General features: G+C 53.7%; 3 protein-coding genes across 3 annotated transcripts; 2 read left to right on the top strand and 1 right to left on the bottom strand.

Moving 5' to 3' along the window:
* Positions 1 to 492: 492 nt before the first annotated feature.
* QC763_303340 (uncharacterized protein) lies at positions 493 to 7,104 on the bottom strand. The gene is made up of 3 exons (XM_062910785.1): positions 6,035 to 7,104; positions 2,322 to 5,972; positions 493 to 2,267 (listed from the first exon to the last, which is right to left on the bottom strand). The coding sequence occupies exons 1-3, from the start codon at positions 6,331 to 6,333 to the stop codon at positions 803 to 805; spliced, it is 5,415 nt and encodes a 1,804-aa protein (XP_062766760.1). The 5' UTR covers positions 6,334 to 7,104; the 3' UTR covers positions 493 to 802.
* Positions 7,105 to 8,958: 1,854 nt separating this feature from the next.
* Positions 8,959 to 15,417, top strand: QC763_303330 (uncharacterized protein). The gene is made up of 3 exons (XM_062910784.1): positions 8,959 to 9,743; positions 9,852 to 15,076; positions 15,138 to 15,417. The coding sequence occupies exons 1-3, from the start codon at positions 9,436 to 9,438 to the stop codon at positions 15,167 to 15,169; spliced, it is 5,565 nt and encodes a 1,854-aa protein (XP_062766759.1). The 5' UTR covers positions 8,959 to 9,435; the 3' UTR covers positions 15,170 to 15,417.
* Positions 15,418 to 16,890: 1,473 nt separating this feature from the next.
* On the top strand, positions 16,891 to 19,179 carry QC763_0050630 (uncharacterized protein; the record flags this gene model as incomplete). The annotated part of the gene is given in 4 exon segments (XM_062905764.1): positions 16,891 to 17,683; positions 17,888 to 18,310; positions 18,319 to 18,484; positions 18,669 to 19,179. Coding segments are annotated over 4 exon segments (1,230 nt in total). The 5' UTR covers positions 16,891 to 17,553.
* Positions 19,180 to 19,755: the final 576 nt, after the last annotated feature.

Raw genomic sequence — 19,755 nt, 5'->3', positions numbered from 1 at the left:
CCGTCACACACCTCTCAGGTACCCGCTCCGTCTCGATATGGCCCTCAAACCCATCGTCCCACACATCATCATCGTCGTTGTCGGCCGGCCCGTCCGTCTCTTCCTCCCCGATCTCCACGTGGGAAATGAATGAAACCGATGTCATTGTCATTTCACCACCCTGTCTGGGCAACCGTCACCATGGTGTCTGCCACGTTTTGTTTCACGATTTCATGGTCGTCGGGTCGGGACCGAAGAGGAGGTTTTGTTGGATGATGTAATCCTTTTTTCTTGATTTTCTTGCTGCATAAAAATTGGGGAGTTGATACCGAGATGGTTGATTCGGTCCCGGCAGGAACCATGGCCATGGTCATTTTCGAGTTGTGAATTTTGATCATTGATGACTACCTGTGGCAGAGACCAAACAGGTGAGATTTCCGATGAGGTGAATTGGGCGCTGTTTGTTGATGATGGACATGGTAATGAAGGGCCGCTGATGGTGTCTTGTGGAAGTAACCCCCGAAGCAAAAGACATGGGTGTGATGACGAAGCGTGACAACTGGTAAATATACTAGGTGCTTTGCAATGATTGATGGCATGATATAATATGATGATGATTCTTATTAATAGTACCCCCAGCAAAGAGATTGACAATAATCAACAAAAAACAGACAAAAAAACAACTAGTAAAATATCCAAGACGATGTGTGAAAAGAAAAAATAACCCCCCTCCCTTCCAAAATAACACCTTATATCGCGACATCCTAAACATTTTTTTTTCTTCTCTTACTCATCCCCAACCAACATCCACACACCCCTTTTATTACATAGCAGCCAGCTCATTATCAATCTCCTTATCCATAAACGTCCTCTTCACCCCTGTAATCTCGCACTGCAGCCTCTGCTCGACCAACGCCCTGACCTGCTTCTTGGTCACATTGTCCAAGTCCACCTCCCTCATCACACTCCGGATAGCTTCCACAATCGCCTGCTCGTCTGGGCCCTGACCCAAGCCCCGCTGGAAGTCAAAGGACCCGGTGGAGGCGTGCCCGAGGTCCGAGTGCATGCCCAGTCTGCTTGGCCCGCCAGAGAGCATAGTGCCGGTGGACATCCTATTGCCCGCGAGACCCCCCGGGACGGCGAGGTTACCACCGCCGCCTATTGGCGGGGTTCCTGTCATAGTGCGGAGGTTGGTCATGCTTGGGCGAGAGCCGGGGTAGTCTTGATAGGGGGAGTTGGAGTGTCTGCGTTGCATTTCTGCCGCGGTGCCCATTGATAGCATTGACTGCCGGTGGGCGAGGGGGTTGTCAGAGTAAGGGGTTGCGCCGGCAAAGGTGCTGGTGCGGGTCATTGGGCCGCCGGGAGTGAAAGGCGTGCTCGGGGTGGGGGGCATGTAAGCGCCCGCACCGCGACCGGGGAGACCAGTCAGGACGGAGGGCTGGCGGATGGAGGAGTAGACTGACTTCATGTCGTCCATTTCGTATTGCTCGTTGAAGACGTTCATGTTCTCGTCCATGACCTTCTCCCCGTTGTAGCCGCGGCGGCCTGGGAGGCCGTTCATGGTCGCGTAGTCGTCCCACCGTTGGAGGGGGATGGAGCGAGGGTCAAAGCCCTCGTCGTCGACGGCGACGACTTGCTTTTTGCCCGATTCCCCAATGACGATGCGGGTGTTGCCCCAGGTGAAGTTGTCCTGGTTCCAGAATGAGTAGATTGGGAGGATGAAGGAGTAGATTGGGAAGGCGAGGATGTAAATGATCATCCAGCCTACGTGCTGCCATTGACGCTTGAGGATGAAAATCAGGGCTTGGAGGCCGTACACGGCTGCCAACATGATGATGGAGATCAAGGGGAACTGGCCGGTGCCGGAGATGACCGTGTACAAAAGCCAGCCGAGGTAGACGCAGGTGGCGGGGAGGATGATGGTACCGGTGAGATCGATGAAGACGACGAAGCGCATGGAGAAGAAACAGAAGCCGCACATCTCGGGGAGGAACATCAGCTCGACCAGGTTGTGGATGGTCGAGTTGATCCAACGACGACGCTGAGACAGGAGAACGGACCATTTGTCGGGGGCGGCGGTTTGGCAGTAGGCGTCGGGGATGAACTTGTAGGACATGTAGGGGAAATATCTGGTCATGAGTGTGGTGAGGTAACGATCCTCACCGAGAGAGAGCAGATTCTTCTTGTGCAGGGTGTCGACGTGGCAGTCGCTGTAGTCGCGGATGACCTCGTCGGAAATGATCAAGGGCTTGCCACGGTCAGCGGTGCGAAGACGGTACATGGTGAAGCTGGGATATTGTTAGCAAAAATCCACGAACAGCACTCAATGAAGAAAAACATACCAGCCCGGTAGACAGGTAACGCTGCCGAAGAGAGACTCGAAAGCCTTGGCGAGATGATGGGAGATGTAGTACTCATAAACCTGAATCATAGTCCACCACGAACGCTCCTCATTCTGCAAGCTCGTCTCACCGCAGATACCAGCAATCTTGGCGTCATTGGCACAAGCGGCAACAAGACGGTTCAGAGAGTCTTCCCGGACGCAGGTATCGGCATCAACCATGAAGAGATACTCGTACAACTCAGGATCCACACCGATAACATTGTTGATCTGGTGGAACATCTCCAACTCGAGCGGGCTCATAGGGGCGCGGTGATGAACACGGTTGAGGAAGCTCATCAGCAGAATCTGCGAGTCACGCTTGCCACGATTACCGGGCTTGGTCTTGTTCTGCTCAGAGGGCTTGCCAACCTTGACAACCACAAGATAGGGGACCACGTTGCCTTCGTACTCGTAGAGACCAGAGTAGACCTTGCCATAGTTGAGCTGTTCGCTGCCCGCACCGACGGACTTGAAAGGCAGGGCGGGAGGATCTGTCTTGGGGTCGACACCGAGAATATCCAAGACGATCTTGGGGGTGGGCCGGTCGTTGCCTTCACCGACAATGACACCGTCGCAAATGACGCAGATCAGCTTCCTCTTGTTGTCGTACTGAAGAGCCGTGAGAGAGTCGAGAGCTTTCCTGAGAGAATCCTCGCCTTCAGTGTAGGCGGGCACCTGGCAGATCACGAACTTGTCCTGCGGGGACGGGCGTCTCTTGGAGCCGAACTGCAAGGCAGACACGAACTTGATCAAAATGACAGCGCAGATCATGCAAGAGAAGCCGAGCAGAATCCAGTTGTTGACCTGGCACCTGGCGCTGTAGCGGAAATCGGGGGTACCAACGTAAAACCGGTTGTTCAGGCAGTTCAGCGTGTTGCCGATGTTGTTGCCCTCTGTCGTGTTGGCCTTGGCCCAGATGTTGGTGATTTGCTCAGTGAGGTCCTCGCCAGGGTTGTTCTTGACCAGGTTGGTGAGCTGGGTATTGAGGAAGGTGTATCTGGGGATGTTCTCGTTGTACTGCTGGGTGTCAAAATAATCGCTCAAATCATACACCTTGCCCTCATAAATGAACCAGTATTTGTTCTCCTCGCGGCCTGCCGCCTTGATCTTGTTGGAATCCCAAACCAGCTCTCCGTGGTAGAATTCCTTCATGCGAGGCAAAAACCTCTTGGTATACCAGTCAGCATCCGCCATTCTACCAATGCCACCAAAGCCAGACTTGTGGATGGCATTGGCGTTCTCAATCAGGGAGTCGTTGGTCCGAAGAGCAACTTTGTCATCCTCGATGCCGAGTCTGGGGCAGGCAAGCAGCAGCGGAATCTCGATGTAGGGATCCATGTCGGCGCCTCCCATAGGCTGCATGAACTCCCTATTCGTTGGTTGTCTCGAGGTACCGTGGTTGAGCTTCCAGAACTTTGTAATGTCGTATACCTTGCCACGGTGACTGACCCAAAAGTCATCTTCTCCGTTGTGATTAAGAACCTCGTTCCGCGTCCAGGCCTTGTCGAAGTTGGGGCAGAGTAGCTTGCCGAAGAAGATGATCCAGAAAACGATGATGGCGTTGATGAAGAAGATGATGAAGCAGAGAACAAGCTTTTCACGCCAGGCCATCCGCACGTCAGGTCGCTTCATACGACCAACCCATTTGAGGAGAGGTGATGGGATCCACCACGTCAAGGCCCAAACGACAAACACCCAGATCTTTCTGGATGTCTCGATCGGTCGTTCCTCGATGTGCTTTCCAGCGGCGAGATCAGGGTCGAGATCACCAGCGAACTGGTCCACGCCATTGTAAAAGACCTGACCCTTGTAGGTATCGCCCTTGGTACCGAGACCATAGTCACCAGGGGTGGCATTTTGCATGCCTGTCATGGCGGTGGGGGCAATGGATGGGGCTCTCATGGCTTGAACGCCACCAACACTGGGCTGGCTCATGTTCCTCTGGTGGACACCCACAAGCTGATCGTGGCTGCCATTGAAGGACGAGTTGGCAAACGGCTGCTGTGGTGGGAAAAACCCGCTGCCGGTGGCAGAATACCCAGACCCGAGAGTTGGCGGCATCATGTTAGGCATGCTTCCCAATCTCTCCTCCACGGGCTTGATATCCAGCATCGTTTCCGCCTCCCACCAGGCATTTTCCCTCATCCAGACGCGCTCAGAACCAACCACCACCTCGCCGTTGCTCCATCCGCGCTCCAGAATCCAACTTTCAATGCCATCACGGCCCTCGGTGCATCCAAGAGCGCGGAAGCGCTGCACAAACTCGTCAAGGTCGAAATCGGCCGTGAAGTCGAGGTGCTTGTTACGGCGGTTTGCCCACTCTGGTAACCTCCACGCCCGGAGCTGGCGAGATACCGTGCCGGCAGACCAAGCAGAGTTTACAGACGGGAGAGCAGCCAAGCTGGCTGGAGATTCATCTGTGGGGTGAATAGAAAGGTGATACCACGCTCTGCTCGCGCCGAGAATGGCAGAGATATCCAAACGACCAATACGGCCGAGGTTGATGCCCTCGGCGGGCACAGGGAAGAGAAGCTGCTTGATGAAGCCATCGTCCTCAGCCGAGTGGCCGATCTTCTCGAGCACCTCCTCCCTCTTCTCGAGCGCATGCTGCCTTTCCCTTCCTTGCGTGCCAACCATGATTCCAAGCTCGGGCCCGCATTCAGCCACGGCGTTCTGCATCTCGCGGAGAACTGAGCTTCCAGCCGGTGCGACCTCGATGCCGTCCTGCTTCATTTCGGCGTTGATGCCGGTGGTATCATCAAAGATGCCACGCATGGCAACGGCCTTGCCCAGATTTGGGTCAGGGACCTCGAGCACCGTCAAGCAAACAGTGTCGCCACTGTCATCGTTGGCAGAGGGCGTCCTGCTTCCAGCCTCGGCACCCATTTGCGCGGCGATTGTCTCGTTGGCCTTCTTGATGACCCAGTCGACCAATGCCTCGTAGAGTCCACCGATGAAGATGGAGCGGTCGTCGGTGGTGCACTGCTTGGCCAGGATTTCAGGCTCCAGACCGAGAAGACCGCCGACATCCTCGCAGATGTCGTCCAAAACATCTTCATCCACGTTGTAGTCGATTGTGTTGCCCAACTTCAACAGACCAGCGAGAGTCGAGATGAACTTGCGGTGCGAGGATCCCTTGATGCCAATTTCCTTGAGCGCAGACCGGAAGTCATCAGCGGCAGCGCCGTCATCGGCAGTGGGGAGGTATGATGGGGGGTCATATGTGCCGGAGCGAGCAAGGAGGCTGTAGTGAGAGGCCGCCTTGAGGCCAAGGAATTCCCTCTCGGCTGGCGTGGAGGCAGAGGTAAGAAGGTAGTAAAACACGTCAAATGCACGGTGGCCGGCCTCCTGAGGAATGCGAAGGAGGCCCTTCTCTGTGTCAATGCCTCCCTGGGCGAGGGCGATGGATGCCGCGGTGAGGTTACCCGTCAGGTTCAGCGTCAGGGTTACACCAAGAGCCGTTTGTCTCGGGGTCGATGGGTTGTGTGGTGTCACGCAGCGCAAAAATGGCTCGAGGGCACTGAGAGCGGTGAGAAGAACGGGAGGGATCGAGACGGGGAGAGAGGATAGGAATGGTCGTAGTAGCGAGGGTGTAGAGGTGTGAAGAGACCTGGTCGAGGTTAACAAACCATGAACAGCTGCTGGTCATCTAACGAGATGATAGCAACTCACCCTAGAATAATGCAACCATCTTCAGCGCGACGGCGAGCATGTTCCCACGCTCTGGCTGCCAGGGCAGCATCAACAGTCCCTCCGGCGCGCCCATCCGGGCCTGCTAATGAGGCGGTTAGCCATGTGTTGACGACGAGGCTAGTCCCGGCGTCGAGCCGGTACGATTGTCCCGAGAGGTAAATGTTGTGGACGGCATTGAGCAGGGTGGTGGTGGAAACCTGGGATGGCTGCTGTCCGGCACCTCGAGGCCCCAATCCTGGTTCTGAAGCCATCGAGTACATCGACATGCGGTTGGCCATCTTGTCGATGTGGAAGAGTGCGGCGCCCCTTGAGGGACACTGCTAGCCGGGTGGTGTTGTTCTCTGGCTGGCCAACCCAGGAGAGGATAGGAGTAGCGAAGGGGTGTTTGTGTTGCGTCACCAGATGTGTCGACGACAGCGAGAGTGTAGAATCTCCAGCAGCAGAGGCGGAGGGGTTCGAGCGAGTGTGCGTACGAAGGCGTTGGATGTTGTGGTGGGTAAAGGCGTCACAACCTGCAAGCAAGTTCGTCCCGTCGCGGCGGCAACGCGATGGAGGCGCTCAGCCTTCGGGCCCCTTTTTTCAACCGGAGCGAGCGAACACGGCAATGGGCCTGAAAATTAGGCCTCAGTACAGAGGCTCGAGAGATATCAACGATGGACAGGAAAAGCAAACAGAAACCGCCAGAACGAGTGAGGCGGATTGTGAATATGGCAAGAGAAGGGAACAGGCGAGGAAACACCCACAACGAGCGTCGCAGTTGCAAAGCTTCAGTTTGAACAGCGCCGGGGGGGTGGTCTGGGGGGGTGTCTGTCCCAGAAAAGATCACCATCAGCTGGCAGCGGACTACGGCGGACTCTAGAGCTATCTGTCCACAAACGCCAAGGTGTTTCCGAGCCAGGGTGGAGCATCGATGGTGCATGATGTGCCGCGAAAAATTCATGGTGTTCCCGGTTCGATTTGGCCGATCCGGGCTGGAATGGCTTGATACTTGCAATTAACGGGCATTCCATCATGATCATTCGCCCTCTTTTCGTCTGTCTTCCCTTCGGTCCTGTTGCCCGTTTGTGGAATCCAGTGAATCCCAAGATTCGCGAAACAAGCCGGTGGATCTGGCGCTGCATAACCAGCACCAGCGGGGTGGCGCGCCTGATCTGATCAGTCCGGCTCTGCGGATGCGGCAGTGGACTTTGGTGGAGGGGCAGCCACCAGCAGTGCCGTGATGTCGGGCTAAAAAAGGCATCTCGGCTGCTGCTGGAGCGTTGAATACGAGGCTGGACAAGACTCGGAGCAACGCGACAGAGCAAGTGACTGGACGTTGAACTGGTTGTTGTACGGTCTTCTCCCCACACCCACAACTCAAGACTTCTCTACTGGACACAAGCTTTCTCTTGGAAGACTCTGTGTGACGGGCAAACACGATGGACTGGCCACGACCGGGTTCCTCCTGTTCTTGTGGTGAGCTTGAGCCTGAAGATGAAGAAGATATTCAGGTAACGGGGTCGGTGCTCGCATTAGCCGCGCCCCATCTCCCGCGGCCTAGCAAGGGGGCTTAAAAGGGCTTCATCTTTTTTTAGGCGTTGCCTCCTCTCCCAATCTGGTTGCCCCGCAGTCTTGAAATGATGCTCTCTGACCCCCTTTTCAACACAGCCGTGACACTGCTTCTCAATCGCTTGCTTCATGAGAGAATTCGGAGCTCTTGCAATTGTGTCTCGGAGGTTGGAAGAGGCATATCCACCAGAGACGCGGTGAATATCGCTGCATTCCATCCACTGGGCCCAAAGCTGAAGACAAGTTCGGCCGATTGTTCATCAGATCGAATGAAGCCAATGGCCGGGCCGAAGTTTGATTGGTTTGACTACTAGGTACAGCAAAAAAGCAATTGACACTTGGCTGTCGCCCTAACAAATCCTCCACTCGCGCAAACTGGCCATGCGCCGTAATAATGCTGTCCGTCCTCACAGGATCCTGTTTGCGCCGCCTGTGAGTCCGGATTTCAGTTCATATCGTATATTCGGTTAAGCACACCTATGCGTGCTTCCCGTTACAACGGACCGATGGAACGGCCAGTTGGCTGTGGTTGTAGGTGGTTGTGTCCACAGTCTCGTATGGCCGTCGCCACCAATTGTAATGATCGACTCCAGCAGTTCGTTTTCGTGCCGACGAGGTACAGAGAAAGCTCCGGCCATGTGTACCGAGGGCTTGAGACAACCATTGTGCCTCGTCGCCAATTACAAGAATTCCCCGGATTTGTTGAGAATATACAGGCATCAACAAGAGTCCCTACATGAATGTTATAAAAGCTAATATGTACTTACAGGGAGTCTTCCAAGGTGGTGATGATTGCACCAACTGCACAAACAAGGTCAAGCCAAAGCGAGGCTCAGCACCCCGTGTCCGAATCTCTTGACGCCGGCCTCCACCCTGAGCCCCCTGAAATGGCCCGCTCTTTTGTGGGGGGGGAAGGGATCGAGTGCACAAGGCCCGGTAAGACCAGACACCGCGGGACGGCGAACGGTTGATCCTGGTACAAAGTTGCACTCTTGGAAGCCCTACGAGGAGATCTGTGATGAAAGAGAATGAAAGAACAAGAGTGCTGTATTCAGCTGAATACTCGAGAAGACCTAACGCGAAGAAATCACTGACAAGAAGACATGAATCTGAAGGGGTTCTAGAGTATGTTCCAGAACTTGTTTATTTTGAACCACGACCTGGAACTGGAACTTCACACAAGGAACAGGCGCAGACCCGCGCATGTCGCGTTAGCCCAATCAGACGTTGCCCCTGAGGGGTGTCTCGTAACGGTGTTTCTGCACCGACTGTTCATCCGACCCTCCGTAGCAGGAAAAAACCAGTCGACTCCCTTTTTCTGCTTGTGGTGCCCAGCCCAGCCCAGGCCTAGCGCCGCTGTTGCAGCAATCGCCAACTCCAGGCGACTCCGGTATCCATCCGCCTGGCACATTCAATTTGTTCTTCCCTGTGCCTTCTCTCTGTCTGTCTGTCTGTCTGTCTGTTGCCTACTGTCTGTCACCTCCTTCGATACACACTCGTTTTAGACGGCTCTTTTTTGGCACATGACGTTCGTTTTTGTTTATACCATCCCACTTAGCGCATCTCTCAGTGTCTAAATCCCGACATCTCGGGCCCGTTGTTGGCTCCTAGCTGGTTTGTTTTGCTGCTGCTCTCGACGCTGGCGAAACAGGGGGTGATTTTGGTCTAGTATAGCAACGAATTGCTTGGAACCTCGTCTCGTTTTTGCGTCTTCGACACGCATCGACGCACACACTTACGCCTGTCAGAAACAACACCACGACGCGACATATACCGCCCTGACGGATCAGCCCTGATCACGGCCGGCTTCTGACAAGAGCGCCGTCGCCATCATGGCTCTCAACCTCCCGCCCATGGGCGGGAAAGACGGAGGGGCCCACACACAACCGTCGTTGCCCTCATTGCCCAACCACCTGCAGTCCGACAGCCATGCCACCTCCCACTTTGCCAGTCGTTTCCACGTCGGCCTCCCCATCACACGCCTCTCCTCGCACGGCTTCATTGCCCTCAACACCTTCTCGACCTCCAACAAGGGGGATGGCACCAAGGACGGGTGCGCCGCGGCTGCTGCTGATGATCTCGCTGAGAGGGCGCTGCTTCGGTTGGGACACCGATCAGAAAACCAGGCCGTCTTGTTCCTGTATGTTGCTTTCTCCCGTTGCTCCTTTTAGCCGTTGTTGGTTGTTGTGTTGGCTTGACTCGTAAGAATAATGGCGCGCTGCTTGATGGCTGACATTGGTTGATACAGAGGTGAAACTGGATCTGGAAAGACCACTGTTCGCTCGCACCTTCTGACCTCGATTTTGAACCGGTCGTCCACTCCCCTGTCCCAAAAAATCTCTCTCGCCGCCTATGTCTTCGACACGCTCACCACCACAAAGACCGCGACGACGCCAACCGCGTCCAAGGCTGGTCTGTTTTACGAGCTCCAGTACAACACAGAATCCACCACGACCCCTATTCTTGCCGGTGCCAAGCTCCTGGACCACAGATTAGAACGGAGCAGGATAGCGGATGTTCCCACGGGTGAGCGCAACTTCCACGTGCTGTACTACTTGTTGGCGGGTACGGGCCCGGCCGAAAAGACGCATCTTGGCTTCGATGTGCCGGCCACGCACAGATGGAGGTACCTTGGTCACCCAACACAGCTCAAGGTTGGAATCAACGATGCCGAAGGTTTCCAGCTCTTCAAGACGGCTCTGAGGAAGCTCGAGTTCCCTCGGAGTGAGATTGCCGAGCTTTGCCAGATCATGGCAGCCATTCTGCACATTGGCCAGCTCGAGTTTGAGACGTCGTCTAGCACAACGGTGACTGGTGATGAGAGTGGTGGTTTCTCCCACGAAGGTGCTCAGACGTCTACTACGGTCAAGAACAAGGATGTTTTGGGTATTGTTGCCGCATTCTTGGGTGTCAGCTCAGTGGAGCTTCAGACGACTCTTGGGTACAAGACCAAGATGATTCACAAGGAGAGAGTCACGGTCATGCTCGACCCACAGGGCGCGAGAGGGAATGCCAACGAGCTCGCCCGGACGCTCTACTCGCTTCTGGTGGCCTACATCATCGAGACGATCAACCGCAAGCTCTGCGCTGATGAGGGCACGTTCTCCAACACCATCTCCATCATTGACTTCCCTGGCTTCCAGCAACAGTCTACCACCGGCTCGACCTTGGACCACCTTCTCACCAACGCCGCCAACGAGGCTCTGTATAACCTTACCCTCCAAAACTTCTTTGACCGCAAGGGGGAGATCCTCGAGACCGAAGAGGTGGTTGTTCCATCAACCAGCTACTTTGACAACTCGGACGCCGTCAAGGGCCTTCTCAAGCCCGGCAACGGCCTCTTGAGCATTCTCGACGATCAAACCCGCCGACACCGCACCGATATCCAGCTTCTCGAGAGCTTCAGGAAACGCTTCGAAGGCAAGAACCCAGCCATCCAGGTCGGTGCCTCCCAAGCCAAGCTTCCCGGTTCCAACTTTTACACCACAAACGATGCCGCCAGCTTTGTTGTCAAGCACTTTGCCGGTGAGGTCGACTACCCGATCAAGGGGCTGGTGGAAGAAAACGGGGAGGTCATCTCTGGCGACCTGATGAACCTGATCAGGCAGAGCAAGAGCGAGTTTGTCGCCCGTCTGTTTGGCCAAGAGGCGCTGCAGACGGTGGTGCACCCTCAGGAAAGGCAGACTGTCATGCAGGCGTCTGTCAGCTCCAAGCCGATGCGCGCGCCCAGTATCATGTCCAAGCGCGGGCGCCCAGGTGCGGCGCGTCAGCCTCGCGTTTTGCCTGTTCCTGAAAGAGGAGATGCCTCTGATCAGGGGAGTGAGATTGGTGAGGGCAAGGGAGCGGGTTCTCTCATGGGCTCGGAGCAAGGGGCGTCGGGGCAGTTTTTGGCTGCGCTGGACAATGTCACGCGTGCTTTTAATGCTCCGGGCACGAACTGCTACTTTGTTTTCTGTCTCAAGCCGAATGATAGGAGGATCGCGAATCAGTTCGATACCAAGTGTGTGCGGGCTCAGGTCCAGACGTTTGGTATCTCTGAGATCAGCCAGCGGATTCGGTCTGCTGATTTTAGCCTGTTCCTGCCGTTTGGGGAGTTTTTGGGACTTGCTGATGCGCAGACGGTGCTGGTGGGGAGTGAGAGGGAGAAAGTTGAGATGGTTGTGGAGGACAAGAGGTGGCCGAGTAATGAGGTGGCTATTGGTGCTACTGGCGTGTTTCTCAGTGAGAGGTGCTGGATGGAGATTGCCCAGCTGGGTGACGGCTTCTCGCAGGGGCCGTATACGGATGGCGGAGACGGGGTGTCTAACCCTTTCCTGTCCAAGGAGCGGCTGCCATTGTCCGCGGGCGCTACTCCCGGTAGCATCCCAAGCGAAAAGAAGGCCGGTTACTTTGGCAGCAATGATGTGGATGCAAGGTCCGACGCTGGGGTCTCGGTCATGGGCAACGGCGACATGTTCCAGAACCTTGAGACGAGAGAACAGATGGCGGAGCGTGGCAACGAAAAGACGATGGAGGAGGTTGAGGTGTACAAGGACAGCCCGAGCCGCAAGCGTTGGGTGTTTGTCGTGTACTTCTTGACCTGGTTCATTCCTGACTTCTTGATCAGATGGTTGGGCCGCATGTCACGAAAGGATGTGCGCATGGCATGGAGAGAAAAGTTGGCCATCAACATGATCATCTGGTTCTCTTGTCTTGTTGCTGCCTTTTTCATCGTCGGTTTCCCCATGCTTATCTGCCCGCGCCAGCACGTCTACAGTCCCGAGGAGCTTTCGCGGTATGATGGCAAGGACGACAATCCCGCCTATGCTGCCATTCGTGGCCAGGTCTTCGATATCGGTGCTTTCTACCCGCGCCATTACCCTGGTAGGGATGTTCTCCCTGAGAAGATGCTCAAGCAGTACGGCGGCATGGATATCACCGGTCTGTTCCCCGTGCAAGTCTCTGCTGTTTGCCAGGGCCAGTATGGCGAAATCGATCCTGCTGTCCAGCTAGACTACCGCAACACCAACCTCACTGGCTCTGCCAACATTCTTAACCGCGAGGATACCAACTGGAAATACCACGACTTCCGTCACTTCACCAACGACAGCAGACCGGATTGGTTCTCGCAGCAGATGCGTATGCTCCGTGATTCGGGATACAAGGTTGGAAATATCGGTTACTCGGCCGAGTATGTCCGCACACTTGCCAACAAGGGTGAGGCCATTGCCATCCTGGACGGCCGTGTCTACGACATGACTAGATACCTGAAGGGTGGTCGTGGCCAGAGGAATCCTCCTGGTGAACCCGAGCCTACTGATCGCGAGGCCTCCGAGTTCATGCACGAGCAGGTCGTCGGTTTATTCAGCGGACGCTCTGGCGAGGATGTCTCGGCCCTCTGGGAAGGGATGGATCTTGACGCTGGCATGAAGAGCAGGATGCGCTTGTGTCTCGACAATCTCTTCTACGTGGCTGATGTCGACACACGTAGCTCGGCGCAGTGCAAGTTCTCGGAATACCTCGTCCTGTCCATCTCGATTTTGCTGGCTTCCGTTATCGCCTTCAAGTTCTTTGCTGCTTTGCAGTTTGGTACCAAGAATATCCCAGAGAATCTCGACAAGTTTGTCATGTGTCAGATTCCGGCTTATACCGAAGACGAAGAGTCTCTCCGTCGTGCCATCGATTCGGCTGCTCGCATGCGGTACGATGACAAGCGCAAACTGTTGGTTATTGTCTGCGATGGTATGATCATCGGTCAAGGCAACGATAGGCCCACCCCCCGTATTGTCCTCGATATCTTGGGTGTTTCTGAGACGGTCGACCCTGAGCCCTTGAGCTTTGAGTCTTTGGGTGAAGGTCAGAAGCAGCACAACATGGGCAAAGTTTATTCTGGTTTGTACGAGGTCCAGGGTCACATCGTTCCTTTCCTGGTCGTCTCCAAGGTCGGCAAGCCTTCTGAAGTCTCGCGACCTGGCAACCGTGGCAAGCGTGATTCTCAGATGATCATCATGCGCTTCCTCAACCGCGTCCACTACAACCTTGCCATGAGCCCTCTCGAACTCGAAATGTACCACCAGATCCGCAACATCATTGGCGTCAACCCGACCTTTTACGAGTATTTGCTTCAAATCGACGCTGATACCGTTGTGGCTGCTGATTCGGCTACCCGCATGGTCTCCTCCTTCCTCGACGACACCCGTCTCATTGCCGTGTGCGGTGAGACAGCCCTGACCAACGCCAAATCGTCCTTCGTCACCATGATCCAGGTCTACGAGTACTACATTTCTCACAACTTGTCCAAGGCCTTCGAATCCCTCTTCGGCTCCGTCACCTGCTTGCCCGGTTGTTTCTCCATGTACCGCATCCGCGCCGCCGAGACGGGCAAGCCGCTGTTTGTCAGTCGCGAAATCATCGAGGGCTACGCCACCATCCGTGTCGACACGCTTCACATGAAGAACTTGCTGCACCTGGGTGAGGATCGCTACCTGACGACGTTGCTCCTCAAGTACCACTCCAAGTACAAGACCAAGTACATCTTTTCCGCGCACGCCTGGACCATCGCGCCCGATTCCTGGACTGTGTTTTTGTCCCAGCGCCGCAGATGGATCAACTCTACCGTTCACAACCTGATGGAACTTATCCCTCTGAATCAGCTCTGCGGCTTCTGCTGCTTCAGCATGAGGTTCATCGTGTTCATCGACTTGATGTCCACCATTGTCCAGCCTGTCACGATCGCCTACATCGTCTACCTCATCGTCATGGTCACCCAAAAGGCGACCGTCATCCCTGTTACCGCCTTTGTCCTTCTCGGAGCGATCTACGGCCTGCAGGCCATCATCTTTATCCTCCGTCGCAAGTGGGAGATGATTGGGTGGATGATTCTGTACGTCCTCGCCATTCCCGTGTTCAGCTTTGCCCTGCCGCTGTATGCCTTTTGGCACATGGACGACTTCAACTGGGGCAACACTCGTGTCATCGCCGGGGAGGACGGCAAGAAAGTCGTCATTTCCGACGAGGGCAAATTCGACCCGAGTTCCATTCCAAGAAAGAAGTGGGAGGAGTATCAGGCTGAGCTTTGGGAGGCGCAAACTTCGCGCGACGACGCGAGGTCGGAGGTGTCGGGTTTTTCGTATGCGACCAAGCATCCTGTTGCCGTGTCGGAGTATGGGTATGTGCCCTCCCGCCCGGTGAGCACGACGGGGTATCACCAGAACCAGAGCCGGATGAGCCTGGCGGCGTCGGAGATGCTCATGGCGGGGAACAGGCAGAGCCAGTTTGGGGGTAGCCAGTTTTTGGGTGTGGGTGCTGGGAGCCAGCAGGAGCTGGAGATGACGAACCTGGCGGGGATGCCGAGCGATGAGGCGTTGCTGGCGGAAATTAGGGAGATTTTGAGGACGGCGGACCTGATGACTGTGACGAAGAAGCAGATCAAGATGGAGCTGGAGAGGAGATTTGGGGTGCCGCTTGATGGGAGGAGGGCGTTTATTAATTCGGGTGAGTACCTCCACTGTTTTGTTTCCCCCCAAATGATGATGTGAGGCTAACAAGATGACAGCCACTGAAGCGATTCTCTCTGGGAACTTGTAAAACTGAACTGAAGATGGGGAGGGTGAGGGGGTGTTAAACTGTTAAAACTAATCATATAATGTTTTGCATATCATTTTTTTGAAGTTCTTGGGGCGCGAAAAGAAAAAGAAGGATATGTTTTTTTGAGGATTTGTCTTGTCTCTCTGTCTGTCTCTGGCTGTCTCTGGCTGTCTATCTCTAAGGATTTCCTTGTTATATTCGTCTTTTGGTTATGTGATAAGGGGGTTTATTTTATCATTGATGTGTGGGATGTTGTTTTATAAGATACATAGTTATTATTCAAAAGATTTTTTTTTGGTTGGGTTGATTCTGAGGGGTAGATTTAGAGGGTTGATGTGAGAGGTGAGATGTGAAGCTTGAAGTGTGAAGTGTAAAATAATTTGTGGATGGTTGTGGAGGGTTCGTTTTGGGTAGGTATGTTGGACAACCCCTGTGTGATGGTGTTGTAAGATAATGTTGGGAGGAGCGGACTGGCGGCTTGTTTCTGCCATGGCGGTATCATGAGAGCTTGTAGAAGGTAGGCGTGATGCTTGCAATGAAGGGGTACCTATCTGTCAGATGTGCATATTGGAAGAGTAAAGCTTAGAACTTGTGGTCTTCACGGAACAACATCAGTAAAATTTTCCTATTGCGCATTGGGCATGGATACCTAGGTACACTCTCCTGTCCCATTGCCAGTGGTGATGATGAGATGTTTGATGACTGTCAAAATCGCCAACAAAGTGACAAAACTGAAGGGGAACTCTAGATAATGGACACCAATGGCGGCTAGAAATGCAGACAGCTAGTTTTACTACACCAAAGAAATGACACATTGGAACACCTTTGAAGCATGGCAAGTCCAATCGGGGGATGATGAGATGTATTGTTGCAGAGCGTCTCCCATCGGCATGCGCTGGCCACTCAGGTCAGGTCGGCACAACTGTCAACCCTGAACTGCTGCGCCTCACGCTGCGGGTCATCAATATCAACCCTCTTGCCCAGCTGAGCTTCTCGACTTGCAACCTCTGCCGATGAAAGGGCTGGAAATGAGGGTGACGTTCAGAGAAAATAATCCGCGCTCCTTCTCGAGGTCAACCTTTCGAAGACGTTCGCATGTGTCCTTTTAACAAAAAAAGCCCACTTCAGCCCGGCTCAGTCAATCGAATCAACTCACACACATGATTTGATTGGTGATACCTACCCATCTTTACCGCTGCATTAAACACACCGCAACTTATCTTGCAATGTCGGTCGACTTCGTTCCATACGCTTTCTTGCTTGCCACCTTTCCTGAAGGCCAAGCTTTGAAACAGCAAAAAAATCAAGGCAAAAAATGTTTGTGAATATATGGCGATGTTGAAAGTGGTTTCGTCAATCACAGTGGTACTTTAGCACCTCTGATGCTCTCTGAGCCTTTTCTGTACCTTGAAATGGTCTCCTTCAGGTAGAACTGCTCAAGCTACGCAATAGGTAGGTAGGTACTGATAGTAACAATAGTGTAGCTAGCTGGAGTCCCCCAGATCTCTCCCAGCTGCGGTGGGATTTTGCGCCGGTTTGGCACATAGTGGCGACATTCCAGGTTGGTACTGACCACGCGGGAGATACTCTCGCAACAACCCCAAGTCCCGTCACTGAGATGGCGGTGATGTGGTGCAAATTCACCCTCAGTTTTCAGGGCGGGATTCTCGGGGAGGGGGGGGGGGGGTGAGATGGATGAAGGAAAACGTATCGAGCAGCCACTTCTTTTCATTCCTTGAACCCTCACCAGATCTGTTCACATTCTCTTCCCATCTTCACCCACCACCATCACTACCTTCACTTGCTTCTTAGCAGATTCGACAACTCCTCATTTCGGCTCTATTTCATCGTCTTCTGTCTTTCCGCCAGCTTATTCTAACTACCGTCTTCATTCTGGATTCGCTTCTTTATTGACAATCCGGGTCTCAACACGGCTCGACACGCCTTCAATCTTTGAATTACGCCTTCAACTCAAAAGCAAAGTCCTCATCTTTTAAATCCCATGCTTTCGGTCTAAATAGCGTGGGGTCTGCTATATTGAATATATTGTTTTACGCCTTCCCCAAGCGACACGCCCTCTACACATACGCACTTCCCACTCCAAAGACACCAAAGCCACCATCACTCTTCACGGCTCATCTCAACGACGCCAAATCTATTCTGCTCTTTCAAAGAGACCACGCCTCCATCCCAAAGACATCACTTTTCTTATCATATTGATACCCGCGAACACATTCAACCTCACTCGACAGTTCCTGTTCATTTTCTACCTGGACCTGGTAGAGTCCATCGTCGAACATTGTCCGGTTCCCTCTCCAATACTACCAACCTGGAACTCGGCGCACCAATCTCAGCAGCTCACAGTGACCTCACCCAAGATCAACATGTGGCTTGAAAGAGCCCGAGGTGAATTGACAAGGAGCGAACTTGTCGAACTTCTTACGGCTATCGGAAAGCATCTTGCCGATCATAGAGAGCAACCGGGAATCCACACACTGTTGGAGGGCGCCTCACGTAAGTCACCTGCGATGCTGAAGTTCAGGACGGTGACTAACGGAAGTCCAGGTCCTTCTTCAAGCGTTTCCCCAGCTACGGCCAGCTCTGATGAGAGAACATCACCTTACCCTAAGAGGCCTCTGCCATTGCCCATCTCTCATCACCAACGAGGAAAGCCACGTCGCGTTAGCTACAAACGGTCCTCGCGCTCCCCTACCTCAGCCCGGACAGACAAGAACACCGACCTTGCCTCCCTTCTCTGTATGCTGTGTTTGGAAATCGGGAAAACTAACCCCTTCAAGTATAAAGCCGATCTTGTCACACATTTGCTCAATTTTCACCTCAAGAACCACTGTCAGTGGGAGTGCCCCCAGAGCGGCTGCGGCAAGCCGTTTGACTCCACTCATGGGATGAAAGAACATCTGAAGGAGGCTGGCCATGAAACGATTCACTGTGGGAAACTGGAAGACTTACTGGAAGACTTACTGGAAGACTGCAAAACTGCATTATGCCCACAGGTAGTCTTTGCATGTGGTGCAAAGGTTTGCAGGGAGGTCTTTATAGTATCCGACCCCTCCGAACCTGCAAGAATTGCTGCAACCGCTAAAGACTACTGCAAGCACATCGCCAACCACATCGTCGTAGGTCACGAGTGGCCTTTTTCGAATCGTTTCCGGAATCTGATGCGCCAAGATGGTGTGATGAGGCCTTCACGGCTCGGGGCAACAACGTGGAACACTTCAATTGGCAGCCGCATACCTCATTCGTGTTGAGGAAGGTGTTGGAGACTCGCCATTTCAATGCTCAGGATATTGAACTGTTGGTACTCTGGGCTGGAAAGCTCGGCTTCGGATCCTACTCCCTACCCATCTCGCCGATACCGACAGAGCCACCCTTGGGCATCTCACTTCCTAAAGGAAATGAGAGCTGTGCCTGGTGCAACAAAAGTCCCACTGCTTTATTGCCCCCCCCCCCTCCACAGGATTCCTTTTCACGGCTTCAGTTACTCGCAGGCCTCTGAGACCCCGACTGGAGTGGCTTCACTACCGGCATCCAGTCATGTTGAGTTTGTGGCTGCTCAAAATGAGATGGGCCGATCGCTTACAGGCATCAAGGGCAATCTAGAAGGCTATCCTCTGGGCGTTAGTGCCAGCTTTGTTTCTGGCCAGACCGCGGTTCCCGCTGGACATGGTCAACTGTACATCAACTATCCCCCAACCTCCCAGCAGCCTTCTACAACTCGGCCGACTTCCTTGATGGGTGACATGCATACACCTCATGAGCCACTATTTGGGATCGACGACCCTCTTAATGGCCTTCCCCTGGCCGGCACGGGCAGCTTATTTTCTGCCGGTCAAACTGCTGGTGCGTTTGGAATGCGCAACAACGATCCCTCGGCCTCCCAGCAGGCTTATACATCTCGGCCGGATCTAGTGGTGGATGAATATGATGCATCCCATGAAGTGGATCAAGAGGACACTCCAGTTTGGACAAGGAACACCTACGACCACTGATCAGCGCCTGGCTCTCCGAAGAAAGCTCTCGAAATTCAACCCTTCAGCATGTCGTCGCACCTCTTGCTTCGCCACTGCACCTCTTTCTTCACCACTGCACCTCTTGCTTCACCGCCGCATCTACTTCTTCGCCATTGCACCTCTTTCTTCGCCATTGAGGGTGCCTTTTAGACTTCGATAACGACTTTTCTGACGATCCTTTTTCTTTTGCAATTTCTTTGGGTATAGGGAACTGATGGGTTTGAGTCTGGGTTTTGGGCATCTTATCTGAGCATTCCACCTTTGATAGGGGTATGCTACATGAGGTAGATATGAAAAGAGGGCTGATTATGACTATCGTTATGAATCACCGGGAAAATCCAAGGGTGAAAGGAATAATATCTCATAGGTATATTTGGGTTTTATATAGATGGTTAGGCGCTTGCTTCTTGTTCAATGCATTGCCTTGTTTTGTTTTGTTTTCCTTCTTCTGCTCTCTCAGATCCGCTGTCCAATCCTGTTGGTGATCGAGATGAATGACTAACGTTCACCCTTGGGGTTTTGTCGATATCGTCATGGTTGGGCAGTGCCGAGCAT

This window comes from Podospora pseudopauciseta, chromosome 3 (genome assembly GCF_035222475.1).
Source record: "Podospora pseudopauciseta strain CBS 411.78 chromosome 3, whole genome shotgun sequence".
In the NCBI taxonomy this organism is placed as follows: domain Eukaryota; kingdom Fungi; phylum Ascomycota; class Sordariomycetes; order Sordariales; family Podosporaceae; genus Podospora; species Podospora pseudopauciseta.
The sequence above is the reverse complement of the archived record's forward strand: the minus strand, read 5'-3'. Positions and strand labels throughout refer to the sequence as shown.